The 26,917-nt window shown below is 42.3% G+C and overlaps 1 protein-coding gene across 4 annotated transcripts in view; it reads left to right on the top strand.

Annotated features, from left to right (window-relative positions):
• The window catches only part of MAP4K4 (mitogen-activated protein kinase kinase kinase kinase 4), a 128,601-nt gene that overhangs the window by 94,773 nt on the left and 6,911 nt on the right, over positions 1–26,917 (top strand). The window contains exons 14-29 of one of the 4 annotated variants that reach the window (XM_081198699.1): positions 19–105; positions 755–964; positions 2,093–2,254; positions 5,065–5,295; positions 6,098–6,204; positions 7,763–7,914; positions 9,371–9,468; positions 11,841–12,016; positions 13,192–13,312; positions 14,405–14,596; positions 17,687–17,801; positions 18,245–18,415; positions 18,921–19,064; positions 23,232–23,366; positions 25,190–25,290; positions 26,669–26,818. In XM_081198699.1, the coding sequence (XP_081054825.1) occupies positions 19–105; positions 755–964; positions 2,093–2,254; positions 5,065–5,295; positions 6,098–6,204; positions 7,763–7,914; positions 9,371–9,468; positions 11,841–12,016; positions 13,192–13,312; positions 14,405–14,596; positions 17,687–17,801; positions 18,245–18,415; positions 18,921–19,064; positions 23,232–23,366; positions 25,190–25,290; positions 26,669–26,818 (2,352 nt within the window). The remainder of the gene's footprint in view (positions 1–18; positions 106–754; positions 965–2,092; positions 2,255–5,064; positions 5,296–6,097; positions 6,205–7,762; positions 7,915–9,370; positions 9,469–11,840; positions 12,017–13,191; positions 13,313–14,404; positions 14,597–17,686; positions 17,802–18,244; positions 18,416–18,920; positions 19,065–23,231; positions 23,367–25,189; positions 25,291–26,668; positions 26,819–26,917) is intronic. The other 3 variants (XM_081198701.1, XM_081198700.1, XM_081198702.1) reach the window with 3 other exon arrangements.

Below are 26,917 nucleotides of genomic sequence, written 5' to 3'. Positions count from 1 at the left end.
GTAATTTCTGTGTGACAGGAGTATATCAGGCGACAGCTAGAAGAGGAGCAGCGGCACTTGGAAATTCTTCAGCAGCAGCTGCTCCAGGAGCAGGCCATGTTACTGGTAACGCACCTGTATCTGTTTTTGTTCAGTAGCAATAGGTTTTTTCCCTTTCTCTGGCTGGTATCCCAGGCTTTTCCCAGTTGGACACAACTGAGCTTTACTGTATGCACAACAGAACTTGGAACAAAAGCCATTTATGTTATAGTGCATTGGGCTGGCAGGCACATGTGAAAATTACTGTATCACAGTGCAATAAGAGTAGATTTCTGTTTTTAAAGTTGGGGATGTACTGGCTTGGTAGTCAGGTTTTTTTTTTTTTGTTTTGTTTTTGGAACAGCCCTCCTTAGAATAACAAGAGTGCAGACCATAATATTTATTCTTCTTCTTATTAAACACTGAATATAAAGGCCAGGTTGTTGTCTCCTTCCCCCTTCCCTTCCCCTACCTCGCCTCCAAAAATACACTGTCCTTCAAGATTACACTTGATTGCTCTTCTTTAAAAAATAATTTAATTAATTAAAACGCCACTGTTCCTTTGGGTTTCCAGTCTTGCTCAGGTTAGCATAAAGCATCGCCAAGAAAAAAACAATACCAAAACCCAATACGTGCTCCTTGGGGTCCAGTTTTAATGGTTGGTACACTCGGTTGCATTGTAGCAACAGTATACCCTTGGTATTCACGTCTTGAACGCTGACCTGTTTTCTCAAAGGAATACAGATGGCGGGAAATGGAAGAGCACCGACAAGCAGAGAGGCTGCAGCGCCAGTTGCAACAGGAGCAGGCGTATCTCTTGTCACTTCAGCATGACCATAGGCGGCAGCAGCAACAGCAGCAGCAACAGCAACAAGAAAGGAATAAACAAAATTATCATACTCCTGAGCCTAAATCCCATTATGAGCCTTCTGAAAGACCACGGGAGGTAACTGAAATTTTGAAATTTAGCAAGCTTTCTTCAAGGCTTATTCATTTAAAACATTTATGCTCCATATATGCATACAGTGGATCCAACTTTGGAGTTGCGAACGCAGCAAACCTGGAAGTGGGTTTGCTGCTTGCATGTGCACAGAAGCGCTCTGCAGTGCTGCGTGCGTGAGTAGAAGTGGTCCTCCAGTTATGGAATTTTGGGGATACGGCCGGGCCTCTGGAATGGATCCTGTTCATAACCGGAGGTACCACTGTGTGTGTGTGTGTGTGTGTGTGTGTGTGTGTGCGCGCACACACACACACACACACACACACACACACAGATTCATATTCATTCCAAGGAACCCAAGAAGGGCTACATATTTCCTCTAGTTTATCATCACAATTATCCTGCAAAGTAGCTGAGGCTTAGAGTGATGATTTGAACCTGCTGCCTTTGTAGAGATGCCCAGTCCTGGATGTTGAACAGTATTGGGAGCCAGTGTGCTTCAGAGGTGGAAAAATGGACTCTACGATTCTATGATTCTTTTACAGTCTTTTAGGATTGGATCTATTTCTGCCCATTCTGTATGCAAGTGACCGTTATATCATTTTTCAGCAATATATTCCATATATGTGTGTAATTGCATGTGCATTATATGGAGAATGCCACTACGAACCCTCTGGAGGAAGCAAGTGTGATGAATACACTGTAGGCAAGGATCAGAGGTGGGCTGATTTTCCAGCCATTTTCAGTTTTTCAGCCATTCTTGAGTTTCTCATTGAGAAACTGATGAACCTTCTAAGGGACTCCTGGGTTTTCATGCACACACTTTGCAAACCTTTGCAGTCGATCATTATGTAGAAACATTGTTGTTCTATTAGCACCGTTTCCCCCCCATTTCTGGTCGTGTGTGTGTGTGTAAGTGTCAAAGAGAGAACCGTTTTACTAGTTAGAAAGACATAGTAATTCAAATGTGCTTTTGCAGTTGATGTAACTTTTGCAAAGTTTTGTCATACCTGGTATTCCTTGAAATCCCACAAAAGCTGCAGGCAATCTTCCCAGTCAGAAGCTGCAGGCAATCTTCCCAGTCAAAAGTGGCCGTGCAAGTCCAGCTCACATACTTTTTGGTTTTTCTTTCAGGTTGACGATAGATATAGGAAAAATAACCAGGGCTCCCCTGAAGCACAGTCTAAACAGACGAGCAAAGTGTTGGAGCCACCAGTGCCTTCAAGATCAGAGTCCTTTTCAAATGGAAATTCCGAGCCTGTTCCGCCTTCACTGCAAAAGCCAATGGAACCACAGGTAAAGGCAGAAAAGGTCTCTGGGAGAAGTATGTGGGAAGCTGCTGAATGACCAAGAGGTATGGAAAGCCACAGATGCAAATGAAAAGCGTGAGGATGACTGTGTCTTGGAAAACACGTTCATTATGTGTGAATGACTTGTAACTCCTGCGCTAAGCGAAGCTAGCTAACACTGCCCTTGCACCTACTTTTTTTTCTTTTCTCCTGGTAAAACTTAAACTTGCCCTGACTTCCTGCAACTTTCCTTAAAAGTTTGGTGGGTTGTAAGGAAGAAAAATGTGTTTTAGTGTATTCTGTTGAAAAACTTGCGATGAAATACAGAAAGACTTGCATTCTGCCTGCTGACTTGATCTTTTGGAAGGACAGCGATGCAGCAATTGACCCAGAATGGTGGTTTCCCTTAAAATTCTTCCAATGACAGCTGAGTCATCTAGTGGCATGACTTAAGTAGCAAGCTACTTATGGCAAAAACAACCAACCAACTGTGTTGCACTTCTGCAATCAACCAGACTCAGTCCGTCTGTGAAAGCAGTCTTGGCCAGACAGCCATGCAACCAGGTCTCCAGGTGTCATTTCAGCTTCATGATTGCTTTTGAGGGATGATTCCTTTGGCTACAAACAATATTTCACTGATATCTTCCCCTTTCTTTTTACTTAAAGATTAAAAAACAACAACTTCATGGGATTCTCTTTGTATATTTATGGGTGACACCATGTAGGTATAATATATTTTCAGAAGTAGCCACCTCTACCTTTTTAGCCTTGTTCAGGTACAATCTATATACAAACAGGTTGTTGTTCACCTGTGTAGCACAAGTGCAGAACCCTCTTTCATTTTGAGGTGATGTGTTAGAAGAAAATAACCTGTTTTTGAAAACCTTAGCCACTTTTGTAAATATTTGGCTGTTACATTTTAATAGATCTTTGAAAACCTTTACAGCGGTATAGGTTGTCAGTAGAAGCTCAAGAAAAACACTTTTCTAAATAGATCTAAAGTGCAGTTTTAATATAATACACTTATTCTAGAAGCTTGCAGCAAAACAAATTGGCCGCTTCAAATCACTATGTGAAATTGTGGTGGTGGTGTCGATTGGGACGGCATTTTGCTCCCCTTTTAATTTCCTGTCTCCTTTGTCCTTTAAGCACTTAGAATTCCTTCGTTTATCCTAAGTTTGCAGTCTTATTCCATCTACTTGACTCCTGGATTCCTCATTCCTTAGCTCCTCCTAAACTCTGGCGATTCTGTACAATATCCCTTTATGACATTTTAATCTCGGCAACACATGATCCTTTTTTTTCTGGATCTAAAAGAAGCTGACCTGTAAACTGTTAAGAGTCTGTTCAGCTGAACATTCCATGCTGGTGGATCAGCCAAAATCATCAGGGACTTTATTGCCATAATCAGAATTTGATACACCCACAATACTTGTTCTGAAGAAACACACACATACATCCACTTTCTCACACTCTTGTTGCATTTAATTTTGCCCAGTGCTCACTGTGCCCAGAGTCCTGTGACTACTTGTTTGTAGGGTGAAGTTGAATCTGGACTACTTCCCAGATTAATAGAAATGGGGTGAATTTGGAAGCATTGAGGAAAACATTTCCATTTCCTTTCACAATATTAGGAGTGGGGGAAATTACTCTGGTGTGTTTATTTACTTTTTAAAAATGTCCTTAATGAGGTGTGCAGGCTGGAAAAGAGTACTTAGCAAAATTATGTATATCTCCAAAAGAAGTGACAGTGAATGGTTATTGCAAGGCTTCCCTTGGAGGGTTCAGAGTTAACTATGGATTTAAAGCTGTGCTTCCATAGTGTGTGTGGTCACATTTATGTGTCATCTCTAATGTGCATCTCTAGTATAAATTACCTGTGACACATACAATATGTGTATATTGTTTTTTATACAGCATAGTGTATGTGCATGTTATATAATGCCACTGTGTACATATTTTCAGCCAGTGACTGCTGAAAATGTAGTCTTATTTTTGTTCTATGTGATTCTGTCTTAATGCCTTAAAAGCAACTTACTGCGTGATCTTAAGATGCCGGCAAATTGTTTTGAAGCTAATATATGCCGTACTTTTCCGTGTATAACCCCCCCCCCACGTATAAGATGCCCCCTATTTTGGGGGACTAAAAATTAAGGAAATGGGGGGGGGGAGATTGCACAGAGTTGTTGAGCTTTGTTTAGGAACTAAAACTAACACACGCACACACGTCACAACAACCTCCTAACATCTGTCCCCTTGCCAGCAGAAGCAGCCTATTGTCCGCCCAATTGCCACAGCAACATCCAATCAACACCATCCCTTGCCGCAGACACCAACAACACGCTGCAGACTATCTCTGGCTCGTGGCATCAACCAATCCCATGTCCCCCTAGGCACTACCAATTTATAAGACAACCCCCGATTTTAAACATATTTTTTCAGTAAATTTCAGTAAAAACATGGAAAAGTACGGTATTTGCCAATATTATTTTATACTATTCTTTTTGATTTGATACTTGGATTTGAAAATTTTCATCCGGCATAGGTTCCGCAAGATGGAACTTGCCCTTATCTCTTCTTGTTAATTTGTGTGCCCAGAGCATACACCCTTCAAAATGCTGATTTTATGTTCTCCCTTGCTTTTAAGCTCGTATTGATTTTCAACCACATGCTTGCCTTACATCATATCCCAAGTTGTGCTTATCCCGCCACCCAAATACCCTCTTTGTCTTTTTTATTCTGTGTTTTGATGGGGGGCGGGGGGAGCCCGTGTGAACAGAACGCATTGAATGTTCTATGTTTTGTTTTCTTCGTAAGGTACAGTGGTCCCATCTGGCATCTCTCAAGAACAATGTTTCCCCTGTCTCGCGGTCCCATTCCTTCAGTGACCCTTCTCCCAAATTTGCACATCACCATCTTCGCTCTCAGGACCCAAATCCACCTTCACGCAGTGAAGTGCTAAATCAGAGTTCTGACTCTAAGTCTGAGGTACCCGACCCCACCCAAAAGGCCTGGGCTAGATCAGACAGTGACGAGGTGCCTCCAAGGGTAAGGAAGTAGAAAGACAGAATTGTGAATTTTTTTTAACAAAAAGAAACAAAAATCAAAGCAAAAGTAATGAAAGGCATGCGCTAGATTTTTAACTAGTGATTTGCACACCCATAAGAACGACACTGGTATCAGAAACAGTACTTTAGGCAAGGAATTCTCCCTCCCCTTCTTCAGCCAATATGTTACAGGAATTTTTGCCCTAATTTAACACAAAAATGCCGTATGGGCGGTGGCTGTTATATAGAAGTAAAATATTATGCCAAGTGATGTAGAGAAGAAAGCATATGAATAGCTGAAAGCTACCTCTTTGCCTCTAAATGAAATATCAGGCTTTAAACTGGTAGTTTTGTTGAGACATTTCTATCCACAAAGAAAGTGTTTTCTTGCTTGGTTTACTTCTGTCAAATATAATCTTGCTTTCCCCCAGTTCTCTGCCTTCTACTGATCCATTACTAGGCATTTGTTGGCTCCTTAGAGCTTAATTTCCTAAATTTCCCATGCTATTATAGCAGATTGCTTTTTGCATCCCTTGCTTCAAAGTCCTGTGTTCTAAACCGTCATGGTAGTCTGTGAGTGGGTATTTGTGTTTGTTTGCTAGTTACCTACTAAACTCTTACGTTCTTTCCAGCATCTTAGATGCAGTCCAAAATGAGCTTAAGTTGGTGAATTATTTTAGAACTATCTTGATCAAAATGCTAGTGTTTTAATAATGTACCCCAATACATTGTTGCAGCAACATGTTGTTCTTTTATTTTTTTGCTATGCCGTGTTATCTGAATTGTTTATTCTTCCATGCAAGGTACCTGTGAGAACAACATCCAGATCACCTGTGTTATCTCGCCGAGATTCGCCGCTGCAGGGCAGTGGACAGCAAAATAACCAAGCAGGTCAAAGAAATTCCACAAGGTTTGTGGTTTCCCACTTCAGCTATTGGGAGGAGCAAATTGGAATCCATTGTTCCCCAAAAACACTTAGTGTTGAGAGATGCTGTTGTAAGGCAGTTTCTGCTGTATCTGAGAAGCTTCTAAGGGGAAGTTTATACAGTCTCATATAGGAAGTTATCTCATGCCATTCAACTATACAGTGGTGCCCCGCAAGACGAATGCCTCACAAGACTGAAAACTCGCTAGACGAAAGAGTTTTCCGTTTTGGAGGTGCTTCGCAAAACGAATTTCCTATGGGCTTGCTTCGCAAGACGACAATGTCTTGCGAGTTCCTGCTGGTTTTTTTTCCTTTCCCCCCTTTTTTTAAGCCGCTAAGCCGCTTATCAGCTGATCCGATCAGCAGATAAGCCGCTAAAAGCCGCTAATAGCGCTAATCCACTAATCCTTCAATGGGCTTGCTTCACAAGACGAAAAAACCGCTAGATGAAGAGAATCACAGAACGGATTCTTTTCGTCTTGCGAGGCACCACTGTAGTTGGCTTTCTTTTGGAACCGCATCTTAAAGCATGTTCATAGGTAGTGCAGGCAAAAGGCCTCAAATGAGTCTTAGTCAAGATGCTCTGAGTGGGAACCAACTCCCCAATTGCACCCACCTCTTCCTCTCACCTGTTGTCTATTCTCATGTTTGGGATCGGTCCATACCATCTCTCAGTAGGAGAGCACAAGCCATGTGAAAGTTACTGCTTCTTCTCCTTGCTCCTCTCAGTAATTGCTCATTCAGAGAGGGCTACGAGGCTTTATTGGGATTGGAAATTGGCAGTCTGCTGTGGCATGATAACACTGGTCCCAGACACTGGGTCTTTTCGTAGTGTTTGTCTGATTGTATCTCCAGCTAGAGATAACCTGAAAGCAATTGTGTGTGCATCATGAAGTGCTTGTTCAACTTAGAATCATAGAATTGCAGAGTTGGAAGAAACTTCAGGCGTTTCACGTATTCATTCTGACTACTCATGAGAATGTGAGATTAAAATAACAACAATAATAATATAATTTATCATTGATACCCCGCCAATCTGGCTGGGTTTCCCCAGCCACTCTAGGCAGCTCCCAACCGAATATTAAAAACACAATACAGCATTAAACATTAAAATCTTCCCTAAAGAGGGCTGCCTTCAGATGTCTTCTAAAAGTCAGATAGTTGTTTATTTCCTTGACATCTGATGGGAGGGCGTTCCACAAGGCAGGCGCCACTACTGAGAAGTCCCCTGTAACCTCACTTCTCTCAGTGAGGGAACCACCACAAGGCCCTCGGCGCTGGACCTCAGTGTCTGGGCTGAACGATGGGGGTGGAGATGCTCCTTCAGGTATACTGGGCCGAGGCCGTTTAGGGCTTTAAAGGTCAGCACCAACACTTTGAATTGTGCTCGGAAACGTACTGGGATAGTGATAGAGGACTAAGAATGTCTTCTGGAAAAAAAGAAGCATTGTTAAGGCAATAAAATAAAATATTAACCTTGATCAATGTGGGTTTTTTTCTTTTTAAAAAAGCAAACACCTTTTATTTTTATTTTCCCACATAGCAATATAGAGCCTCGCCTGCTCTGGGAAAGAGTGGAGAAGCTGGTGCCAAGACCTGGGAGTGGAAGTTCCTCTGGTTCCAGCAATTCCAGTTCACAGCCCGGGTCACATCCTGGGTCCCAGAGTGGATCGGGAGAGAGATTCCGAATGAGATGTAAGACACGTTTTCCTCTCTCTTTGTCTTTAGGAGTCTACAGATTAATCTGCATTCTTCTTTCGTATTTGTTCGTTCACTCAGGCCAGGGGTGGCGAACCTTTTTGGCTCCCCGCAAGCCAACTTCCAACAGGTGGGCAGGACAACCTACCTGTCAATCACATGACACCATTATGCCTGCATATGATTGACAACTGGCTGCCCCGCCCAACTGTTGGAATCCCTGGTGCAGGGTTCCAAAGTACCCAGCACCCAGCAGACTGTGGGGCACTTGGGAACCATGGTACAAGGAGTGTTGTCAGCCCTAAGCTTAGTGCTTGAGGAGAAGCGCCAATCGTAGGGTTGGCAAGCTGCTACTTTCTCCCTCCCTATCAGCCGAATTTGGAAGTGTTGACTGAGCAAGCCAATGCCTGCAAAAAGTAGGTTTCTTTCTCTCCCATTAACTTGCTGTCGGCTGATGGGGATGGGGTAGAAAGAAACTGGCTTTTTGCAAGTTGCGAGAGTGACTTGCAGCTGATGCCTGCATGTGAAATGTAACCAATATGCTTTTGTGCCTAATTGAACCATTACGTGTAGTGCTGTATATAAGAAAACCATTACGATTGTAACTAACGCCTTATCTCGGTGGGGAGGGGTGTTATGTACTGAAGTTCTCACCCTGGGCCAGCAGGGGGATACTGTAGATAGTTATGCAAATAAGGGATCGAAAGTGACATTCAGTGATTGGATAGTTTTAGAAAATTGTTACAGTTACGTTGTACTGGAGCTCTATATAAGCAGGCTGGCTGAACCCTTCTGTTCTGGCCTGTTAATAAACTAGAACTGTTCGAAGAATCGCTGTGTCGTCTGATATGTTCACCCACAACTTAACACAAAACACTTTTCTTTCTCCCCTACATACCAACCTCCTTTTTGTACCAAGCAGGGAGAAAGTGCACAGCCAGCCATGGCAGGATTTAATCCCCTCTCAGCTGATGAGCAGGGAGTTAAATCCTGACGCTTTGGCCGAAGATACCTGTTCCCTGCTAGGAACAGATAGGGGCAGCCAGTGCAGAAATGGACCCCACCCTCCTTGCCCATAAGTACCAGCAGCCATTTGATAGGTGGGTGGGCACCAGGGGAAATGGCTTCAAAGGCCTACTCCAGTATTTCTCAAACTTGGGGCTTGATAACTGTTGTTGGGCTACAACTCCCATCATCTCTGACCACTGGTCCTGCTAGCCAGGGATGATGGGAGTTGTAGTCTAACGAGCTGGAGCCCCAACTTTGGGGAACAGTGGCCCAACTGGTGGGCCAGGATTGGCCCACAGGTTGCAGATTCCCCACCCCTGATTAATCAGGGGGGATGGAGAAATAAGATGCATTGAAATATTAAAACTCCTATTGCTTTAACATTCCTCTTAATATGCAATTAACTTATTCTTTCCCTACCTCTTTTTGGTCTTTATTCATGTAGCATCGTCAAAATCTGAAGGTTCACCATCGCAACGTAGTGAAAATGCAACAAAAAAACCAGAAGATAAGAAGGAAGCTTTCAGACCTAGCAAACCTGTGGTGAGGCTCTCAGACTATGTTACCTCCTCATCTGTGTCTGATACTTAGCATAAAAGCTTGTCGTGTGAAGTTTTACATAAGAGACGGCCTACTGATATGTTTAGGGTGTAGGAGTGGAGAGTTAAGAGGGGGGGGGGGAAAGTTGGAAATGTTGAAAAGTTACATGGAAAACTTATTTTCATAAAATCCAGCATTAGATATTCACTCAAGTTAAATCCTGTGAACAAACAAACAAGCAACAACACACCGAGCTAATCCATTTCCTGGAAATTATTTTTACTATTTTATTTCATTTTATTATTTGTACCATGCCCATCATGCTGCCATTCCCCAGCCACACTGGACACATGCACAGTGCATTAATGCATATCCTGGAAAAAGTACACAAACCCTTCTAAATGGATAGTTTTCAAATGTATTGAGGAGGTATCCACATAGAAGCTTTCTGTACATGACGCTTCTCTTGCATTGCTTAAATCTCTACTCAAAGTGAGCAGGACACTTTTCCATAGTTCAGTTTCTTAATAGGCAACCATAGTTATATATTAGTAATAGTAAGAGCTATCAGATTTGCAACAATCCTAGCTATCTATGGCAAGAAGCTGCAAGCCCAGTAACCATTTGATAACCATTTCTGAAATACAGAAAACAGCCATATTTGAATTTTTATTTTACACTGTTTTTGGAAAATGAAGTTTCTGGAAATAATAGAAACATGGCTGCAAAGAGTTTTAGAATATACTGGTACAAGAGATGGTAGTTTTGGTGGACTAGGGGGGACTAGACTAGTTCCCTAAACATTCCCCTGTTGCTACCTTCCCAAAGCCCAGGAAGCTTCGGCCTGGCTTAGGGAAGGAAGCCTAATGCTCTGTGGTCCAAGAGCCCACCGCCACCTTCCCAATATGTAGTTCAGTCCTGAAATTATGAAGACATAGTCGTTTTTTCTGAATTGTTAAGATGCATCCTGCACTGCAGCACCAGCCACACATGCTGTGCTCTTACCGTCTGCAAAGGAAATAGCTGTAGCTCTTAACTATACAAATTGGATCAAAGAAACTGGAGAAAATCTGCATGTGGCAAAGCCAGTTACTAGGATTCTTGCTTGGACGGTCTGCGAAAGTGTGTAGTTAGTCTAGTACAAGCTTTTTGCTGCCTTGGCCTGGTCATTAGTTACTGGTCGGCTGTCAGAAGGAGATGATCATCCTGAGCGAGCGTTCTTCTGTTCAAACAAATAGCAAGGCACAGCTAACGACTACTTCTAGAATTGTACTGAAAACTCCTGCTTTTTCAAAGTACAGTGTTCTTCATTTTAAACGAATATTGGTTATCAGCATGCATCACTGAAACGGAGCAACAATCACACCATGAGTAAATGCCACATAACAACTCTTTTTTTGTTGTTCCTTCCCAACATCTAGCAGAGCATTTCAAGTTATCCCCTTCATGTTACCATTTTTCCTAATGTGTGTATGTGTAGAATGGTTGAAAAAGCAAGTCTGTTATCTCCCCAACACGGTCCTGATTCCTACTCATAGTATTGTTGTAGCTCGTTGTTTTGTGTTCTATTCCTTTGTTCCTTAATGGCAGTTTTTGAGCAAGCTAGTGATGCAGCTTTAGAACCTTGAAGGCTGGATTTATTTTCTTCCTATACTAAACTTGTGTTGTAATGTTTGTTTTCCCCCAATTGCACTCCATTCACTCTTGCCCTGATGTCAATTTGCTGAACCTGTTCGTATGGCTGGTCTTCAGGGAGAAGTGGTAAGCAGTCAACTGTTCGTTTAATGCTACTGAGAGCAATGAACCCTCTTGCCTTTGTAATTATTATAACATTTGCACAGCTTTGCTCCGAGACACCTTGGGTGATACTCAACAGTGCTCTTCCACTCATGTAATAGGACTTCCTCTTCATCTCATCTCCCACTGCAGACCTTATATGCTCCCCAGATCTGTTCCAGAGGATTGGGGAACCCTCCCAGAGCAGAATATGGGGGTACGAGGGTCTGCAGCAGAGCAGAGAGGAAAGGGACACACCATCCCATCTGTTAGTGTTAGCGAAAGACACTAGGCAAACTTCCTAGTAATCAGCTTGACACCTGCTTTTTTAAGTGAAGTGTGTTACTTTCTATTTGAAATACACTGAGTTCAAATAAAATTATCAAGCTGCTTGGCCATTTTGCACCATGCACACCAAAGAAGTAATAGAATTTTAAAAAAATGTTTTCTGAAGTAATAGCATGGGCCTTTAAATCAAAAGCATCAGCTGTGACTAAATAGATCTAGCTTTGGGAACCCGAAATGGGCAGCCTTATCCATCTGCTTGCATCCTTTTCTGCAGTCAACCACCTTGTTGCTTTTCCTTCTGCTCCTTCTAGAATTTAACTGATTTGGCGAAGGAATTGCGGGCAGTCGAGGATGTGCGGCCTCCACATAAAGTGACTGATTATTCATCATCCAGTGAAGAGTCGGGAACAACTGATGAAGACGATGATGACATGGAGCAGGAAGGAGTTGACGAATCTACTTCGGGACCAGAAGATGCTAGAGCAGTGTTAGTTCTCCTTTCCCTCTCTTCCTGATGTGATGTATTAATGGAACTTTTGCTTACAAGGCAATTTCATTTTGTGAATTCTGGTAGGGCTTCCAATACTGTATTTAGGTATGGAAATTGTGACCCGTGAAAGGTGTTTAACCATTGCTATCTTTTAGTTCTTCTCTAATTCTATGATCCTATAGAATATAGGATGGTGTGTGTCTCCTTCCATAATATAAACATAACATTGGCAATATGCTATATAAGGGTTCACAATATCCGATAGTAGGAAAATGAATATATCTTGAAGATGTGGATAAAGTAAGATGAATAGATAACTGAAAAGTGCATGTTTTGAAGGCACCAATACAGTAATTAGTTTCAGTTTTAATACAGATATTTGACTCGCCATTCCCTGAGAAGCTACTAGCCAATTTACAAAAGCTTCCCTACCTGGCTGTCTGGATGATGATGATTTAAATTTCTGTACAGCCCCCCATCCGAGGATCACAGGGCTGTTTACAATTTAAAAACACAAAAGAGTGTGTATCATAGTAACATACTATCCCCTCCCGCCTCCCCAAAAATTATTGTTCACTGCAGGCATCCAAATGAATGGGGGTTTGCAAATAAATGTTTTCAAGATAGGCAAGGTTTCCACGATTAAACGTATCCTAGTACTTCTGTTAAAATAATCCTTGTGTGAAATTATTTTAGTATTGTTGTGGGACGCAGGTGGCGCTGTGGTCTAAACCACTGAGCCAGGCTTGCCGATCGGAAGGTTGACGGTTCGAATCCCTGCGACGGAGTGAGTTCCTGTTGCTCGGTCCCAGCTCCTGCCAACCTAGCAGTTTGAAAGCATACCAGTTCAAGTAAATAAATAGGTACTGCTGCGGCGGGAAGGTAAACTGTGTTTCCGTGCGCTCTGGCTTCCGTCACAGTGTCCCGTTGCACCAGAAGCAGTCTAGTAATGCTGACCACATGACCCGGAAAGCTGCCTGTGAACAAACGCTGGCTCCCTCGGCATGAAAGCGAGATGAGCACTGCAACCCCGTAGTCACCTTTGACTGGACTTAACTGTCCTGGGGTCCTTTACCTTTACCTTTTTTTTATTACTGTGGATACTGAAGAATCAGAATAGAAACAGAAAGGGCACATGAGGACGTAATTGAAATGTCTCCTTTACCAATCAGATCCACTCTAAACCTCAGCAATGGGGAAACAGAGTCTGTGAAAACTATGATTGTGCACGACGACGTGGAGAGTGAACCTGCAATGACTCCTTCCAAGGAGGGCACTTTAATCGTCCGACAGGTATGCATTCTTTCAAGTGTAGTTTTTCCTCTCCCTCCCCTCACTCTCATTAACTCACTCATTCTTTCATACTCTCTTCCTACATAATCAGTTGCAGGACATACAGACACAGTTAATAGCCTCTTGTTGAACCAGCAGACATTTCAGGCCTGCAAAGGGAGTAATAGTTTCCACACCATGTTTGTGCTTACGTGCATTGTAGTGACACTTCACAGCACTTTGCTGAGTTTATCTTAGTCTTGGACCAACACAAAGGTTAAAGAGTCGCAGGCCACTGAAAGTAATCTCTGTTGTGATTCTCAACCTTTTAAAAGGTGTTTTAAAAAAACAAACAACTAATTGTGGGAGAGCCAGATGCAGCAGAAGAAGAGATCACCTAGTTTGCTTTAAATCAGTTACAAATGCACCATGTGTCCCTCTTAGGAGTTCAGAACAGCTTACATACATTTTCCAAGAGGTTTCCTACCCAGACAGCTTATGAAGCCAACCTTCTTATCTTTAGCAACAGAACTATCAGGTCACATGGTCTTTCTGTCTCAAAATGTTATGCACAGAATTGTCAAGGCATTGTTTCCCTTGTCTTGAACTTGCGGGTCTGTTTAGTGTGGTAGTTTGTACAATATGAACCTCACTCATTACCGAGTTTTCCAGTTCTGCAGCCGAGCATCCCTATCATAATAGACCTCCTAGGATGTATTAAAATGTCATGCATATTGTTCAGATAACTAAATTAGGACATTCAGCAGATGTTTCAAGCACTTTCATCTGATCGTGTCTTAAAAAACCAGAACTAAATAAATAAAAAAGATGATAGTGAAATTAACCTTAGGGAACGTGCAGGTTGATGTGGTCTTGCAAATTTGGCCAACAAGAGTTTAATTTTGCTGGTGAACAAAGCTGGCTTTGCCAGGGAACCCAAACATTCCTGTAGTGTGTGGCTGAATTCACCGCCACCAACCTTTCTAATAGAGGCATCAAGGCTTGGTTGATGTTATGCATTGGTTGAAGCATTGAAAGTAGACCAGCTTTCTAGGGACAGAGAGACCTTTACGCAGCACTTGAGCAAGACAAGTGTGCCTGTTTTTTCTGCAGAGTACAGTTGACACAAAGCGTGCCAGCCATCATGAGAGCAATGGCTTTGCCGGTCGCATTCACCTCTTGCCAGATCTCTTACAGCAAAGCCATTCCTCCTCCACTTCCTCCACCTCTTCCTCCCCATCCTCCAGCCAGCCGACACCCACCATGTCCCCACAGACACCCCAGGACAAGCTAACTACTAATGAGGTATGTCTTGCCCCCACAGCTGGCTGCTTTCATAGGGTTATTGCTTCATAGCTAGCTTTTCCCCAGGAGCTCCAGCTCAGCGTCCCTTCTCTGCTGCTGTTCTTCTTCTTCTTCCTGTCACTTAACCCCTCACTCCTCAAAAATAACACATTTCAGCTCTTTACGTACCAAAACCCCCTTAACTCTAGAGCAGTTTTACCCCAAACCTGCCAGTTGACTCTTCTTGCTCCCCCCCCTTTTAATACAACAAGTCATTAATTGCATGGCTTTTGGATAAGCTAAACTGATTGCCCTGTTGGTATTTGTTTAAACGCTGTTTTGGGGAGAGTGCCTACTTGGAGAGGTCACACTTAGGGTAATCTGGCTTCTTCAGATGACAATACTACCTGGTTTAGCATACTACTAAGTAGCTACGCATGTAGTGGGGTCCTTGCTTTGGGAAAAAGGAGCGCACTGTCTTAGAAAGGAAGCTTTCTCCAGCCTTACCACAAGAGGCTGCTTTTTTGAAATTTCTTGATGGGGAGAGGGAATGAAGCAGCCGGCTCTTCGATAGCTTTGTTTCTGTTTTGTTTTATTGTTTTGGAATGTCGTGTGAAAAGATCCATCTTGGTTTTTGACGGCACAGATCCGCTTTGAAAGGCATTTTATAAAATTGGAGGCAGCTTTCCTATGACATACCGTATTTTTCGCTCCGTAAGACGCACCAGACCACAAGACACACCTAGTTTTTGGAGGAGGAAAACAAGAGAAAAAATATTCTGAATCTCAGAAGCCAGAACAGCAAGAGGGATCGCTGCAGCAATCCCTCTTGCTGTTCTGGCTTCTGGGATAGCTGCGCAGCCTGCATTAACTCCATAAGACGCACACACATTTCCCCATTTCCCCTTACTTTTTAGGAGGGAAAAAGTGAGTCTTATAGAGCAAAAAATACGGTACTCTTTCCATGCGAAGACGTATCGACACACTTGGAAAGTGCCCTCTGGTGGTAGGGAAAAGCATACGTTGAGCTCTTCCATATGAATTTTTGTACACATGATAGGTACCTAAACACAAATACTTCCAACAGATTAGGGATGTGCAGGTTTTAAAGGGAGGGGCACCATTTATTTTCAGAAGCTTTTACAAATGAACAGAACAAGGAAGGTAGGACTCGGAACCGAATCTCCACAAAACGCTCCTAAAGCAGCGAGGCTGTTCTGCCAGGGCTTTCAAATGTACAGATGCACCCCAGAATCACACTCTTTAAAAAGGTTTCAGTTGGAAGCCAGTTATTTGCTGCACTGATTTGGATAGACCCTGTGATATTAGCAGGGAGTCTGCCTTCAATCTCAAAGTTGCATTGGGGGGAAAAAAGAGAGAGAACGTTAAGAAAGTGTGAAATTGAGACAGTGTGCATGAAAATTCATGAGATGCTTAAGAATATTAATATGGTTTGCTTCAAGCAAAAGGGCAAGGAAATCAGATTCTAGCACTGGAAAACAGAAGCCACCTTACAAACCACAGCAAGTAGGTGCCGCTTGAATGAAAAAGCTCATTTTTTTAAAATAACAAAACTAAATTCAAGGCGGCGGCGTCTTAATTGTTCCTGGATTGTAGTGTTTTGGAATTTCACAAGAAATCCCATGTTAAAGCGGTTGGTTATCTTTCACAAGAGGCTCCTGCTTGAGGGCACAAGGGAGGAGATAATTTTTGCCCGTTTCCTTTTCTTTACCTCCCCTTCTGTTCCAGAGGGACTTTAACCCTCTAGAGCAGATTTTCTGGAACACACAGCAGGACTGCATGGAAAATGAGGGAGGGTCATTGAATATCTCTTCCCCCACTTCTGCCTGTGGACATGGACAATGAATGGAGCTCTGTCTACTCTATGCAAGTTTGGAATCAAACCCAGTGCATATTGCCGTAGGGTAGAAGTCAGTTGTTTGAATACTGTCAAGGCCCACCTCTTCCTTTGTTCTAAATACCATGTTTTTAAACAGCCGCAGTGTTTTTGGAGTGGAGAAATAGCGCTTGTAGAATTTGGTGGAAGCAGAGTTCCTTTTAAAACCCTAGTTGCATGAAGTCCACTTTGAGGGACACAGTAAAGGCTCTCTGTCTCAAAGAGGTTTTGTAAGAGAGATAACTAAGCCAACACTTCAGATGTATGGAAAAAAAGCCTAGTTAAACATCAACTCGCCCTCCCCCCCTTTTTTGTCTTTATACATCACGCACTTTGTTTTTAACCCGTGTCATTCTGCCTTAAAGTGTAGTGTTGTCCCTGTGACACTTAACTCTCACAATCTGGCAAGGGATTTTTAAAGTCATCCCACTTCCACTTTTTAACAGTTTCATTGTTTCACTTTTCTCCTTTCGTTTGTGTTTTCCATGTTTATTGTGTTTTAACTTCAGGGTGCACCGGTGCCTGAATATTGCTTCGTCTCCCTGTCCACACCTCCCCTCCCAAATAAGCCCCCTTGTTCAAAAAAGGTTCAGTATTTTTCTGTGAGAAATGATGGTGGAAGAAACTGCTGCAGCTTTCTGGCAAGAGGCTCAGTTTACAAGGGAGATTTGAGAGCGAAAGAATTGTCCTGCAATTAACCGGATGCTAAAACGGCGTATCAAACGTAGAATTGAATGCCTGGTTCCTAATTGCTCAAATTTTGTTGCATTAGAAGAGACTATAGTTCCCAGTTGGTCACTAGCTGAGGGTAGAAGACACAGAATAGCAACAACAAAAGAAAAGGAGTATTACAGTAGAAAGATGAAAAGCAGAATATGTTGGATGTGGAATAAAGAAATATTTACAGAATAGGAGCCTGACACGTTTCAGCAAGAGGAGACATTCTTGTATGCTTGTTTTAGTGAACAGGCCTTGTTACGTAAACGTCTAAATTAGGACTGTGAGTTGGACTGAACTTTCACAGTAGCGCTTAGGAAAAATGTTTATTTAAAATGTTTATGCTACTCACGTGCAGGCAGCACTTGAGGAAGGGGGACGAGAAGGCTTCTAAAACAGTGCTGTCCAGTAGTGGCTGGAATTATTTGTTTGGGTTTTTTGTGTGATCCTATTTGTTTATATTATAACCATTAATGACTCTGAAATTTACATTGCAGACTCAGTCCGCTAGTAACACACTGCAGAAACACAAATCTACCTCCTTTACACCTTTTATAGACCCTAGATTACTACAGATATCTCCATCTAGTGGAACAACTGTGACTTCTGTTGGTAAGTAATATAAACACCAATGAGTAAGGCTTATAGTAACTGTTGAAATGCGTAGAACAGTTCCCAATACAGTCGTACCTCAGAAGTCAAATGAAATCCGTTCTGGAAGTCCGTTCGACTTCAAAATGTTCGGAAACCAAGGTGTGGCTTCCGATTGGCTCCAGGAAGCTCCTGCAGCCAATCGGAAGCCACGGAAGCAGTGTCATGCGTTCAGCTTCCAAAGAACGTTTGCAGACTGGAAAACTCGCTTCCGGGTTTGCAGCGTTTGGGAGCCAAAACGTTCGATTTGCAAGGTGTTCAACTTCCGAGGTACGGCTGTGTATGTTTCACATGCTATACCTAACAGTATTTTTCTTCAACTTGATGTGCATATCATGTGTGAGCCCAAATGTATACTAAAAGATAACTGTTTTTTCTCTTTCTTTCTTCCAATTTTTTTGCAGTAGGATTCTCTAGTGAAGCAATGAGGTCAGAGGCAATAAGGCAAGATCCAACCAGGAAAGGATCAGTTGTTAATGTGAACCCTACAAATACACGGCCACAAAGCGACACGCCAGAAATCCGCAAATACAAGAAGAGATTCAATTCTGAGATCTTATGTGCTGCCTTATGGGGTATGCAATCCAGTGTTGGTCGCTAGTTCCTTCCTTTTATATGAACATGTTGCAGATGAAGCATAAGGTCATAACAAAAAACCTATTGGAAATTTGGGACTAATGGTTGTCGAAAGTGTTTTCAGATTAGCTTGCTAGGTGCAGTATGTTTATCAGGCAAAAGGTTCAGAAGTATGCATGAAGTTTACTAAAAGTAAATTGATGAGTCAGTTTGCACAAGAGTAGACCTTCGTATGGGCGAACATTTCCATGAAAATTCCTGGAATGCAATTTCAGTGAGAGCACGGCAGGCATGGAAATGAAACCCACCCTGATCCAAACTCTAGATGGAAGGAAAAACTGCTTTAACAGCATTTCTGGAATGTTGGTGTGTATTCCATGCCCTGGTGTCATAGTCATTCTTGTTGTGTGAAAAGGTTTGGCGTTTGCCCAGAGAACTGCAGGTATCTACTGAACTGGCCAATCAAGGAACTTTGTGTTCTGACTTGATATTATTTTACCCTAGGGGTGAATTTGTTAGTGGGTACAGAGAGTGGTCTGATGCTGTTGGACAGGAGTGGCCAAGGGAAGGTGTATCCATTAATAAACCGAAGAAGATTCCAGCAAATGGATGTACTTGAAGGTCTCAACGTCTTGGTGACAATATCGGGTAAATATGAATTCTCTTTTTGAAAAGAGAATGGTTTCTTTGAATAACAGAATGGTTCAAACCTCTACTTTATATGCTTTTATCTCTTTTTGCTAACTCTTTCCCCTTTTAAATTGCTGTTTCATCAATCAATAAATCTATCAAAGGTCCCTCCAGAGAACATGCTACTTTTAATATTGGATATGGAGAACTTGTGGCTGTGCAGATGCGGCTGGAATACAGTTCTCATCTATCCCAGACAACGTGGTCTATAGTGAGGAATGATGGGAATTATAGTCCAACAGCATCTGGAAGGTTATAGGTTCTCTATCCCCGATTAACCAAGGTGATAGCCAACTAAAGTGTTAATCAAAGTTGTTGTTGGCGTCCATCTGTCTTGAGAGACAGTGGAGTGCACCTCCAGGGGTGAAGTCAAACCATTGTGTTGTTGTTGTTTAGTCGTGTCCGACTCTTCGTGACCCCATGGACCAGAGCACGCCAGGCACTTCTGTCTTCCACTGCCTCCCGCAGTTTAGTCAAACTCATGCTGGTAGCTTCGAGAACACTGTCCAACCATCTCGTCCTCTGTCGTCCCCTTCTCCTTGTGCCCTCCATCTTTCCCAACATCAGGGTCTTTTCCAGGGAGTCTTCTCTTCTCATGAGGTGGCCAAAGTATTGGAGCCTCAGCTTCACGATCTGTCCTTCCAGTGAGCACTCAGGGCTGATTTCCTTCAGAATGGATAGGTTTGATCTTCTTGCAGTCCATGGGACTCTCAAGAGTCTCCTCCAGCACCACAATTCAAAAGCATCAATTCTTCGGCAATCAGCCTTCTTTATGCTCCTGCTCTCACTCCATACATCACTACTGGGAAAACCATAGCTTTAACTATACGGACCTTTGTTGACAAGGTGATGTCCTGGGGAGGTCACTTTGGTGCTGCTAACACAATGGTCTAGGTCTGACAAACCTAGACCATTGTGTTAGCAGCATCAAAGTGACCTCCCCAGGGCTCAGGCCTGGGCAGTGTGTATGGAGGTCCTGAGCTGCCCAGACAACACAGACCCCTTACAGTCTCACTGATGCGGACCAAAGAAAAGCAGAGCAATACGTTTGGCACTAGCTTGGCTGCAGGAGTAGCTGGGATGAGGTGTACAAGGTGCCGTCTGACTTGTCTTAGGGACTCCACCTTGGATTTGGGTAGGGTTTACTCCTTCGCCTTTTCTTCTCTTGAAGATATCCCATGAGACAGCAGAGGTTTAGAGTTTTCCTTCTCCCAGGTGGGCTACCTTCCCAAGTTGAGAGCCCCATGTGCCCTACTCTTTCCTCTATAGCAGGTGCAGCCTTCTTGACCATTGGACCCACTCAATCTTGTCCGCTCAATCCTCCGGAGCCTGTATTTGCATGCAGGGGAAGTCCCTAACTCACCAAGGAATGGGGCCCATCAGCTGCCCTCTCCTGGTTTAGCCAAACAGTTGAAACAGTTCCTGGGGTGTGACCGCTGTCTCATGCTGACAGCTTCTGGGAGCTGCTGGTGATTGCTGAATGCAGGTGGGGACCAAAGGGGAACAGACTGTCCTAGAAGGAGCATGACATGTCCTTCACCAGAGGTACTACCCCCTCCCCTAGCAGCCCATACACACTACTGAAGTATTATCTACTGCAATTAATGACCATGCCTAAGTTAGGTCTATTGATTTCAGTGGGTCTGCTCTGAGTATATCTTATTTGAGTATATCTGAGTATACCCAAGAAATCAGTAGGACTACAAAAAGAACCTTTAAATACCGTATTTTTCGCTCCATAAGACGCACCTGACCATAAGACGCGCCTAGTTTTTAGAGGGGGAAAGCAAGAGAGAGAAAAAAATTATTCGCAGAGCATGTAAGTGGCTCTCGCTTTTCTTGCTTTAAACCCTTCCATCCCTCCTCCTGCTTCGCTGAGAAGCCATCAGAGCAAGAGCAATAGCTGCTCAGCGCCTCTTCTGCTGGCTTCCCAGCAAAGCGGGATGAGGGACGAAAGGGAGCCCTTACAGGGAGCGCTGAGCAGAGCCTGGCAGCGGCTCTTGCTGGCTTTTCCGGGAGGTGGGCGAAGGGACAGAAGGCAGCCCGTCAGTCCTTTCCCCCACCTCCCGGAAAAGCCCCCAAGAGCTGCGCTCCCTTTAAAGAGCCGCGCAGAGCGTGGGTTTCCCCGAGGAGGGAGAAGGGACTGATGGGCTGCCCTTCTCCCTCCTCGGGGAAAAGCCCCCAAGAGCCGCACACACGCTCCACGCGGCTCTTTAAAGGGAGCGCTGAGCAGAGCCTCCCGCCTGCATTCGCTCCATAAGACGCACACACATTTCCCCTTACTTTTTAGGAGGGAAAAAGTGTGTCTTATGGAGCGAAAAATACAGTAAATGAGAAGCCTCTCTCTATGGAATACCATTTTGCCTTTAAGCTCTTGTGTTTATTAATGAAAGAGTCTTTGTGACCTCCCACAAAACATAAGGACATTGAACAGCTGTTTCTGCTACTGCTGGGTTGGGACCCACTAATAGGGTACAACCTGATCCCAGCTGGGTCGTAACAAGAGCATTACCACCATGCAAATATATAGTAAAAGATGGGTAAGAAATAGATTCCCAAATGCATGCTTGGGTTAAAGGTGGAGCGGAAAAGGTTGATGATATACTTGGTTGAAGGTATGTCCCAGTCACTAAGGATCATGCAGTTAAAGGGTTAACATAACGTGCCATAAAAGAGGAAACAATATTCAAGTAGGAAACTAGTGAATGTGGCAAGGAGTCTTGATCTCCAATGACGCAGTTAAAAACAAAGGATCACACACAAGTCTTAACCGCAGTATTTCGCCATCAGCAACATGTGAAGTTTAAAAACAAAAAACTACAGGTCTTTTCCCACATCATGTCTGTTATGATAAAACTATTCCAGTGATGCAGTTCAAGCCCAAGTTCCCATGGATTCACATGTTGTAACTGAATAAATACTACTATAAGAAATAAATAAAAAGTCTGAGGTAGTATTGTGCAAATATTAACACAAATCTAAGCAAACATTCTGTTTGTTTAGGCAAGTCTAGCCAGAGACGCAGTCTTATTGGCATGTGTTGATTTTATCTATATTTTGATATTGTGTTATTATGCCTAGCAATTTTAAAAGTTTGATTTTATTTGAATTTTATTACGAATATTTTGTATTGTTTGTATTGTAAACTATTTTTGTTATGGTTAAATAGATAAAAATGTGGCTTGAAAGATTGTACTGCCGGGTTGTGAGAGACGGGTGTTTGCATGCACCTTGTTTGTCCCTTGCTACAGTCACAGCATAACTGTTGTAAGCTTTAGGAGTTCGCTGTTTTGACCTCTTGGCTTAGGTACTGGACTGGAGGATTCAAAAGGTCAAGTTTTGATGGGCAAATTGGACATGGGCCAGAAGCAGACCTCTCTATCGCTTCCTAATCCTCACCTTCCCTACTCCCCACAGGAATTTGGAATTCTGCATTTGGAATTCCCCATACCTGATAGCGCCCACCCCCCAATGGCTCTTTATAAAGCAACATTTTGCACTTGCCTTCAAATTAGGATTTGAAGCCAGCTTCAACCAGGAAGTAATGAGTTGGCTGTGAGCAAGACTCAGTTGTGAAGCAGTGAATTGTAGCTTAGTAAACCATGGTTTATTAAACTAGAAATGAGAGTTGGGACCACATCCTCGCCCTTATCCCTCCCCTCATACCCCAACTGTGTTGCTTCAATCATGGCTTCTCTAAATCCCCAGTTTCCAGTTACATCGGTCACAGGAAACTGTGGTTTAATGCCAGCTTGGTAAACATGATACAAAAGGACGATTGAAGGGCTGAAGTTGATGCGAGAGTTGATGTAGAAGAGTATGTGAGCACAGAGCTTATTACTCATCCCTCAAACCATTATTTGGAGGACTGAAAATGTTAAATCTGAACTGTGTCAACATGAAACATAGCCTGGCCCATCCTACTTTCTTTAGGTAGAGTTTTGATTTTTTAAAAACATAACCGGCAGTAGCAGTAGCTGGAAGGAATTTTGCCTTTGGGCTTGAGCTTAAATGGTTGGCATAATTAAAAAAAAGTGGATTTTATCTATGATTGCTAATGTGTTTTTGTGGAGGCTTGTATCCCAGCTCTGTACCTTATCACCCATTCTTACCATACTTTTCTAGGTAAGAAAAACAAATTGAGAGTGTATTATCTGTCATGGTTAAGAAACAAAATTCTTCACAATGACCCTGAGGTGGAAAAGAAACAAGGCTGGACAACTGTAGGTGACTTGGAAGGCTGTGTACACTATAAAGTTGGTAAGTAACTCATCGTGCATATTTATGAAAGTCAGTGAAGATGGAATTATGTAATGGAAAGGTCTGGTTAGGGTAGGAAACTGTTGAAATGGATTGTGCTTAGCTTTTGGTCTTCTCCTGTAAACAAGTCACAAGGTCTAAAAGAGACAGCTGCCTCTTTTATTTATATATTCCAGGATGAATGTTGCAAAAATGCATTCTTACGTCGCTTTAATCTTCGCTGAGACAACATGTTAACAGGAAACATGTGTAAAACTGAGGATGATACACACATCCCTTCTCCCCCTGCCTTGAGAGCAACACATTTCCCAACATGCTCTTAGATCTGGTGTAAAGGCAAATGTGTTTTGGTTCTGTAGATCCTTTCCTGCCACTGTCCCAGTTCTGAACCTGGCAGAGGTTAACTGGTTCACAGGAGCCATGTGAGGTAATTTTTGGGAGGCAGATTTTCAGAGAAATGCCCATGGGCCTCTTATCCTGTAGAGGGATAGACAAACAAACAAACACCAGGAAGCTTGTGTTTCTGCTCATGGTTTCAAGAAATCTTGCAAAGGAAAGATGCCCTGCAATTTTTGGATCTGGTTTTAGTTTTAACTTGAAACCGTTATTTTGACTGATCCCACTATCGCCCCCTTCCCTCCCTTTGTGTAATTTGTCGTCCCCCTCCTTCCATTGAGAGTTCTGATTGTTGCCAAATAGCAAGGATTATTTGAACCAGCCTTTTCTCCTCATATGCTTAAAAAAAAGCCAACCCAACCCTTTAGGAGTCAATAAATGTCACATCCAGAGGGGTCAGAAGATTACTGCAACTTTTGACAACTTTAACAGTAACTTTTCTGAAAAAGAAATATCTGCACTTAAAAAATGTATAGGAATGGTGATCCTTTTTGGTGCTGAACTTCATTATATAATTTATAAAAATTATATCCAACTCTGTAATGAGAATGATTTAATGCCCTGAAAAAGATGATATACGAGTTAAATGTAATATTACTAAGGCTGGCACCCCATTGAAGGTACCAGCTGCTCAGTTGATAATATTTGCATAAACTTGCATATACACAAAATAGCTTTGATGGGAAATTTTTTTACGATGCATACATGTGTTGCAGCAGTTAATGGCTAGGTTTCCTCAGTTCTATTTTTCTGGTGAGTTCCCCCTGGAAAAAAGCCCTGGGTTTCCTCTTTGTGACAGGAGAGAATGTTTTTCTTTCTAAAATGGCACCTTCCACCTGCAATTTTAATAAGTCCATTTTTAAAAATAATTAGGTTTTTGAGAAGATGGGCTGCACAATTGGAAGCACCCCTTGAATCAATCAAAATTGTTTTAAGTGATTTTGAGTCCCTGTCAGGGAGAACGGTGAGATATAAATAAAATACTAATTTGTCAGTCTATCAAACAAAACACGACAGTGCTAAATATTAGTTTTATTATTCATGTCTTTCATAATCCCTTGGATTAATAAGGATATAACTCCTCCAAAGTGTTATAGCCATTTGGATAAACTTTTGATTGTTGTAGGAATTAATACATTCAAACACTGGAAATGTGAACCTAAGGGATTTTATTCTACGCAAGTAAGATGCCTTATTTTAAGAAAATAAAATACAAAATTTTCCCCAAAGCACACTTTTCTGAGATATAGCATCAGCTCATATTTTTTTTTGGAGAAGACCATAAGCTAACTCAGTTATGAGTGCATATTACATGTGACAATATGCATTATTATTTTTAAATTAGTAGTTCTGTAGCAGTTATAAGACAATAATATGACCCCCCATTATAATGTAAAAATCATGTTCTCTGTCCTTTTTAATTCCAGTGAAGTATGAGAGAATCAAATTCTTAGTAATTGCTTTGAAGAGTTCAGTAGAAGTCTATGCTTGGGCACCAAAACCATACCACAAATTTATGGCATTTAAGGTAAGGGTTCAGATTGGTAAGTGTGGAACGTAGATAGCTGGTCAATACCGATGTATTCCCGAGCCCTACCTGACAATACAAAGGTTGAACCTGTTTTGCTTGCCAAACAGATGCTCTACCACTGAGCTGTGTATTTGATGAGGGTTGTGTGTGACCAGTAGCACACTTAAACATGCTCTTTATACAAACTTTAGTGCTACCTGATGAAGGAGAATTAGACAGTTAGTATTCCATAAGATCAAAAACCAGGAGACCATGTGTCTACTTTCATATGTGGTGGACCTGTGACAAGGTTAAAAAATTTTGGGAATCAATTTACAGTGAACTCAAAAAAATATTTAGGTATACCTTTCCCAAAAGACCGGAACCGTGTCTATTAGGTTTAATAGGAATGGAAATCAAAATGGGAGACCAAAATTTGTTTATGTATGCTACGGCCGCTGCAAGAACCCTCCTGGCCCGAAGATGGAAAACACAAGACATACCAACCATCCAGGAGTGGCAGGTGAAGCTGACAGAATATGCAGAACTTGCCAAATTGTCAGGGAGGATCCGGGAGCAGGAAGATCAAAGATACAAGAATAACTGGAGTAAATTTATTGAATATTTAAAGGAGAACCGTAAAAGTGTTAAGATGCTAGCAGGATTGGCATAATACTTTCAATGTATATATGTGAGAATGAGGTGTGCGATAAAAAAGGAGGTAAATATACCAGTTGCAGGGAGGGAGGGGAGTCGGGACTTGGCAGAGTCAAAGGGAATGTATGGTAATAATATGATTTGTTGGAAAAAGAATATGTAAAGAAAATAACAAAAATTTACTTGAAAAGCAAAAACCAGGAGACCATGAAGACCAAATCTCTCATAGCAGGAACTACTGTAGTAGAGTTAAGAGTCCCTTTCCTTCTTGGGAGGTGGTTTTCCTCAGTTTGTATGTTCCTGCCCTCTCATTCTTAAATTGGGAAATAAGGGAACAGACTGAAACCAATTGGCTCATCACCATTTTCTCCACAATTCATCAACTTATATGGGAGATTGATTTGGCATATTTTGACTTAAAGCGTTATTCTAGGAATAAATTATATTTTGAATATTGAGGAGGAAATATAATCCTGGTGTTTTGCTTTGGTTTTTAAAGGGAAAAACTTAGCTGATCCTGTAGGGAGCCACTTGGTGCTGATTCATTAAAAGAGCCAAAGAAATGGCAAAAACATTGTTCCTCTGTACAGCTTTTTTTTTTTTTACATGAAAATAAGTACTTTAATGGAAGAAGAAACTACACACAGGAGAGAGGAGGGGGATGGAGGCATGCATACATTTCTAATGGAGTGTACTAGTGTACTAAGTGAATTCTTTATTTTTATTGCTTGCACTACAGTCATTTGGAGATTTGGTACATAAGCCATTATTAGTGGATCTTACTGTGGAAGAAGGTCAGAGGCTGAAGGTGATCTATGGCTCCTGTGCTGGATTTCATGCTGTGGATGTAGACTCTGGATCAGTGTATGATATTTATCTCCCAACTCATGTAAGAACCCAGATTTCTCATTGTGCGGTATTCCATAACCCATTCTGCATTACAAAAAGAGTGGGATGCATGTTCAAACCTTATTCATATGTGAAGGGG

The sequence above is a fragment of the Podarcis bocagei genome (genome assembly GCF_964188305.1).
Source record: "Podarcis bocagei genome assembly, chromosome: 6".
NCBI lineage: Eukaryota > Metazoa > Chordata > Lepidosauria > Squamata > Lacertidae > Podarcis > Podarcis bocagei.
Note: the sequence above shows the minus strand (reverse complement) of the source record. Positions and strands in the feature narration are given on the sequence as shown.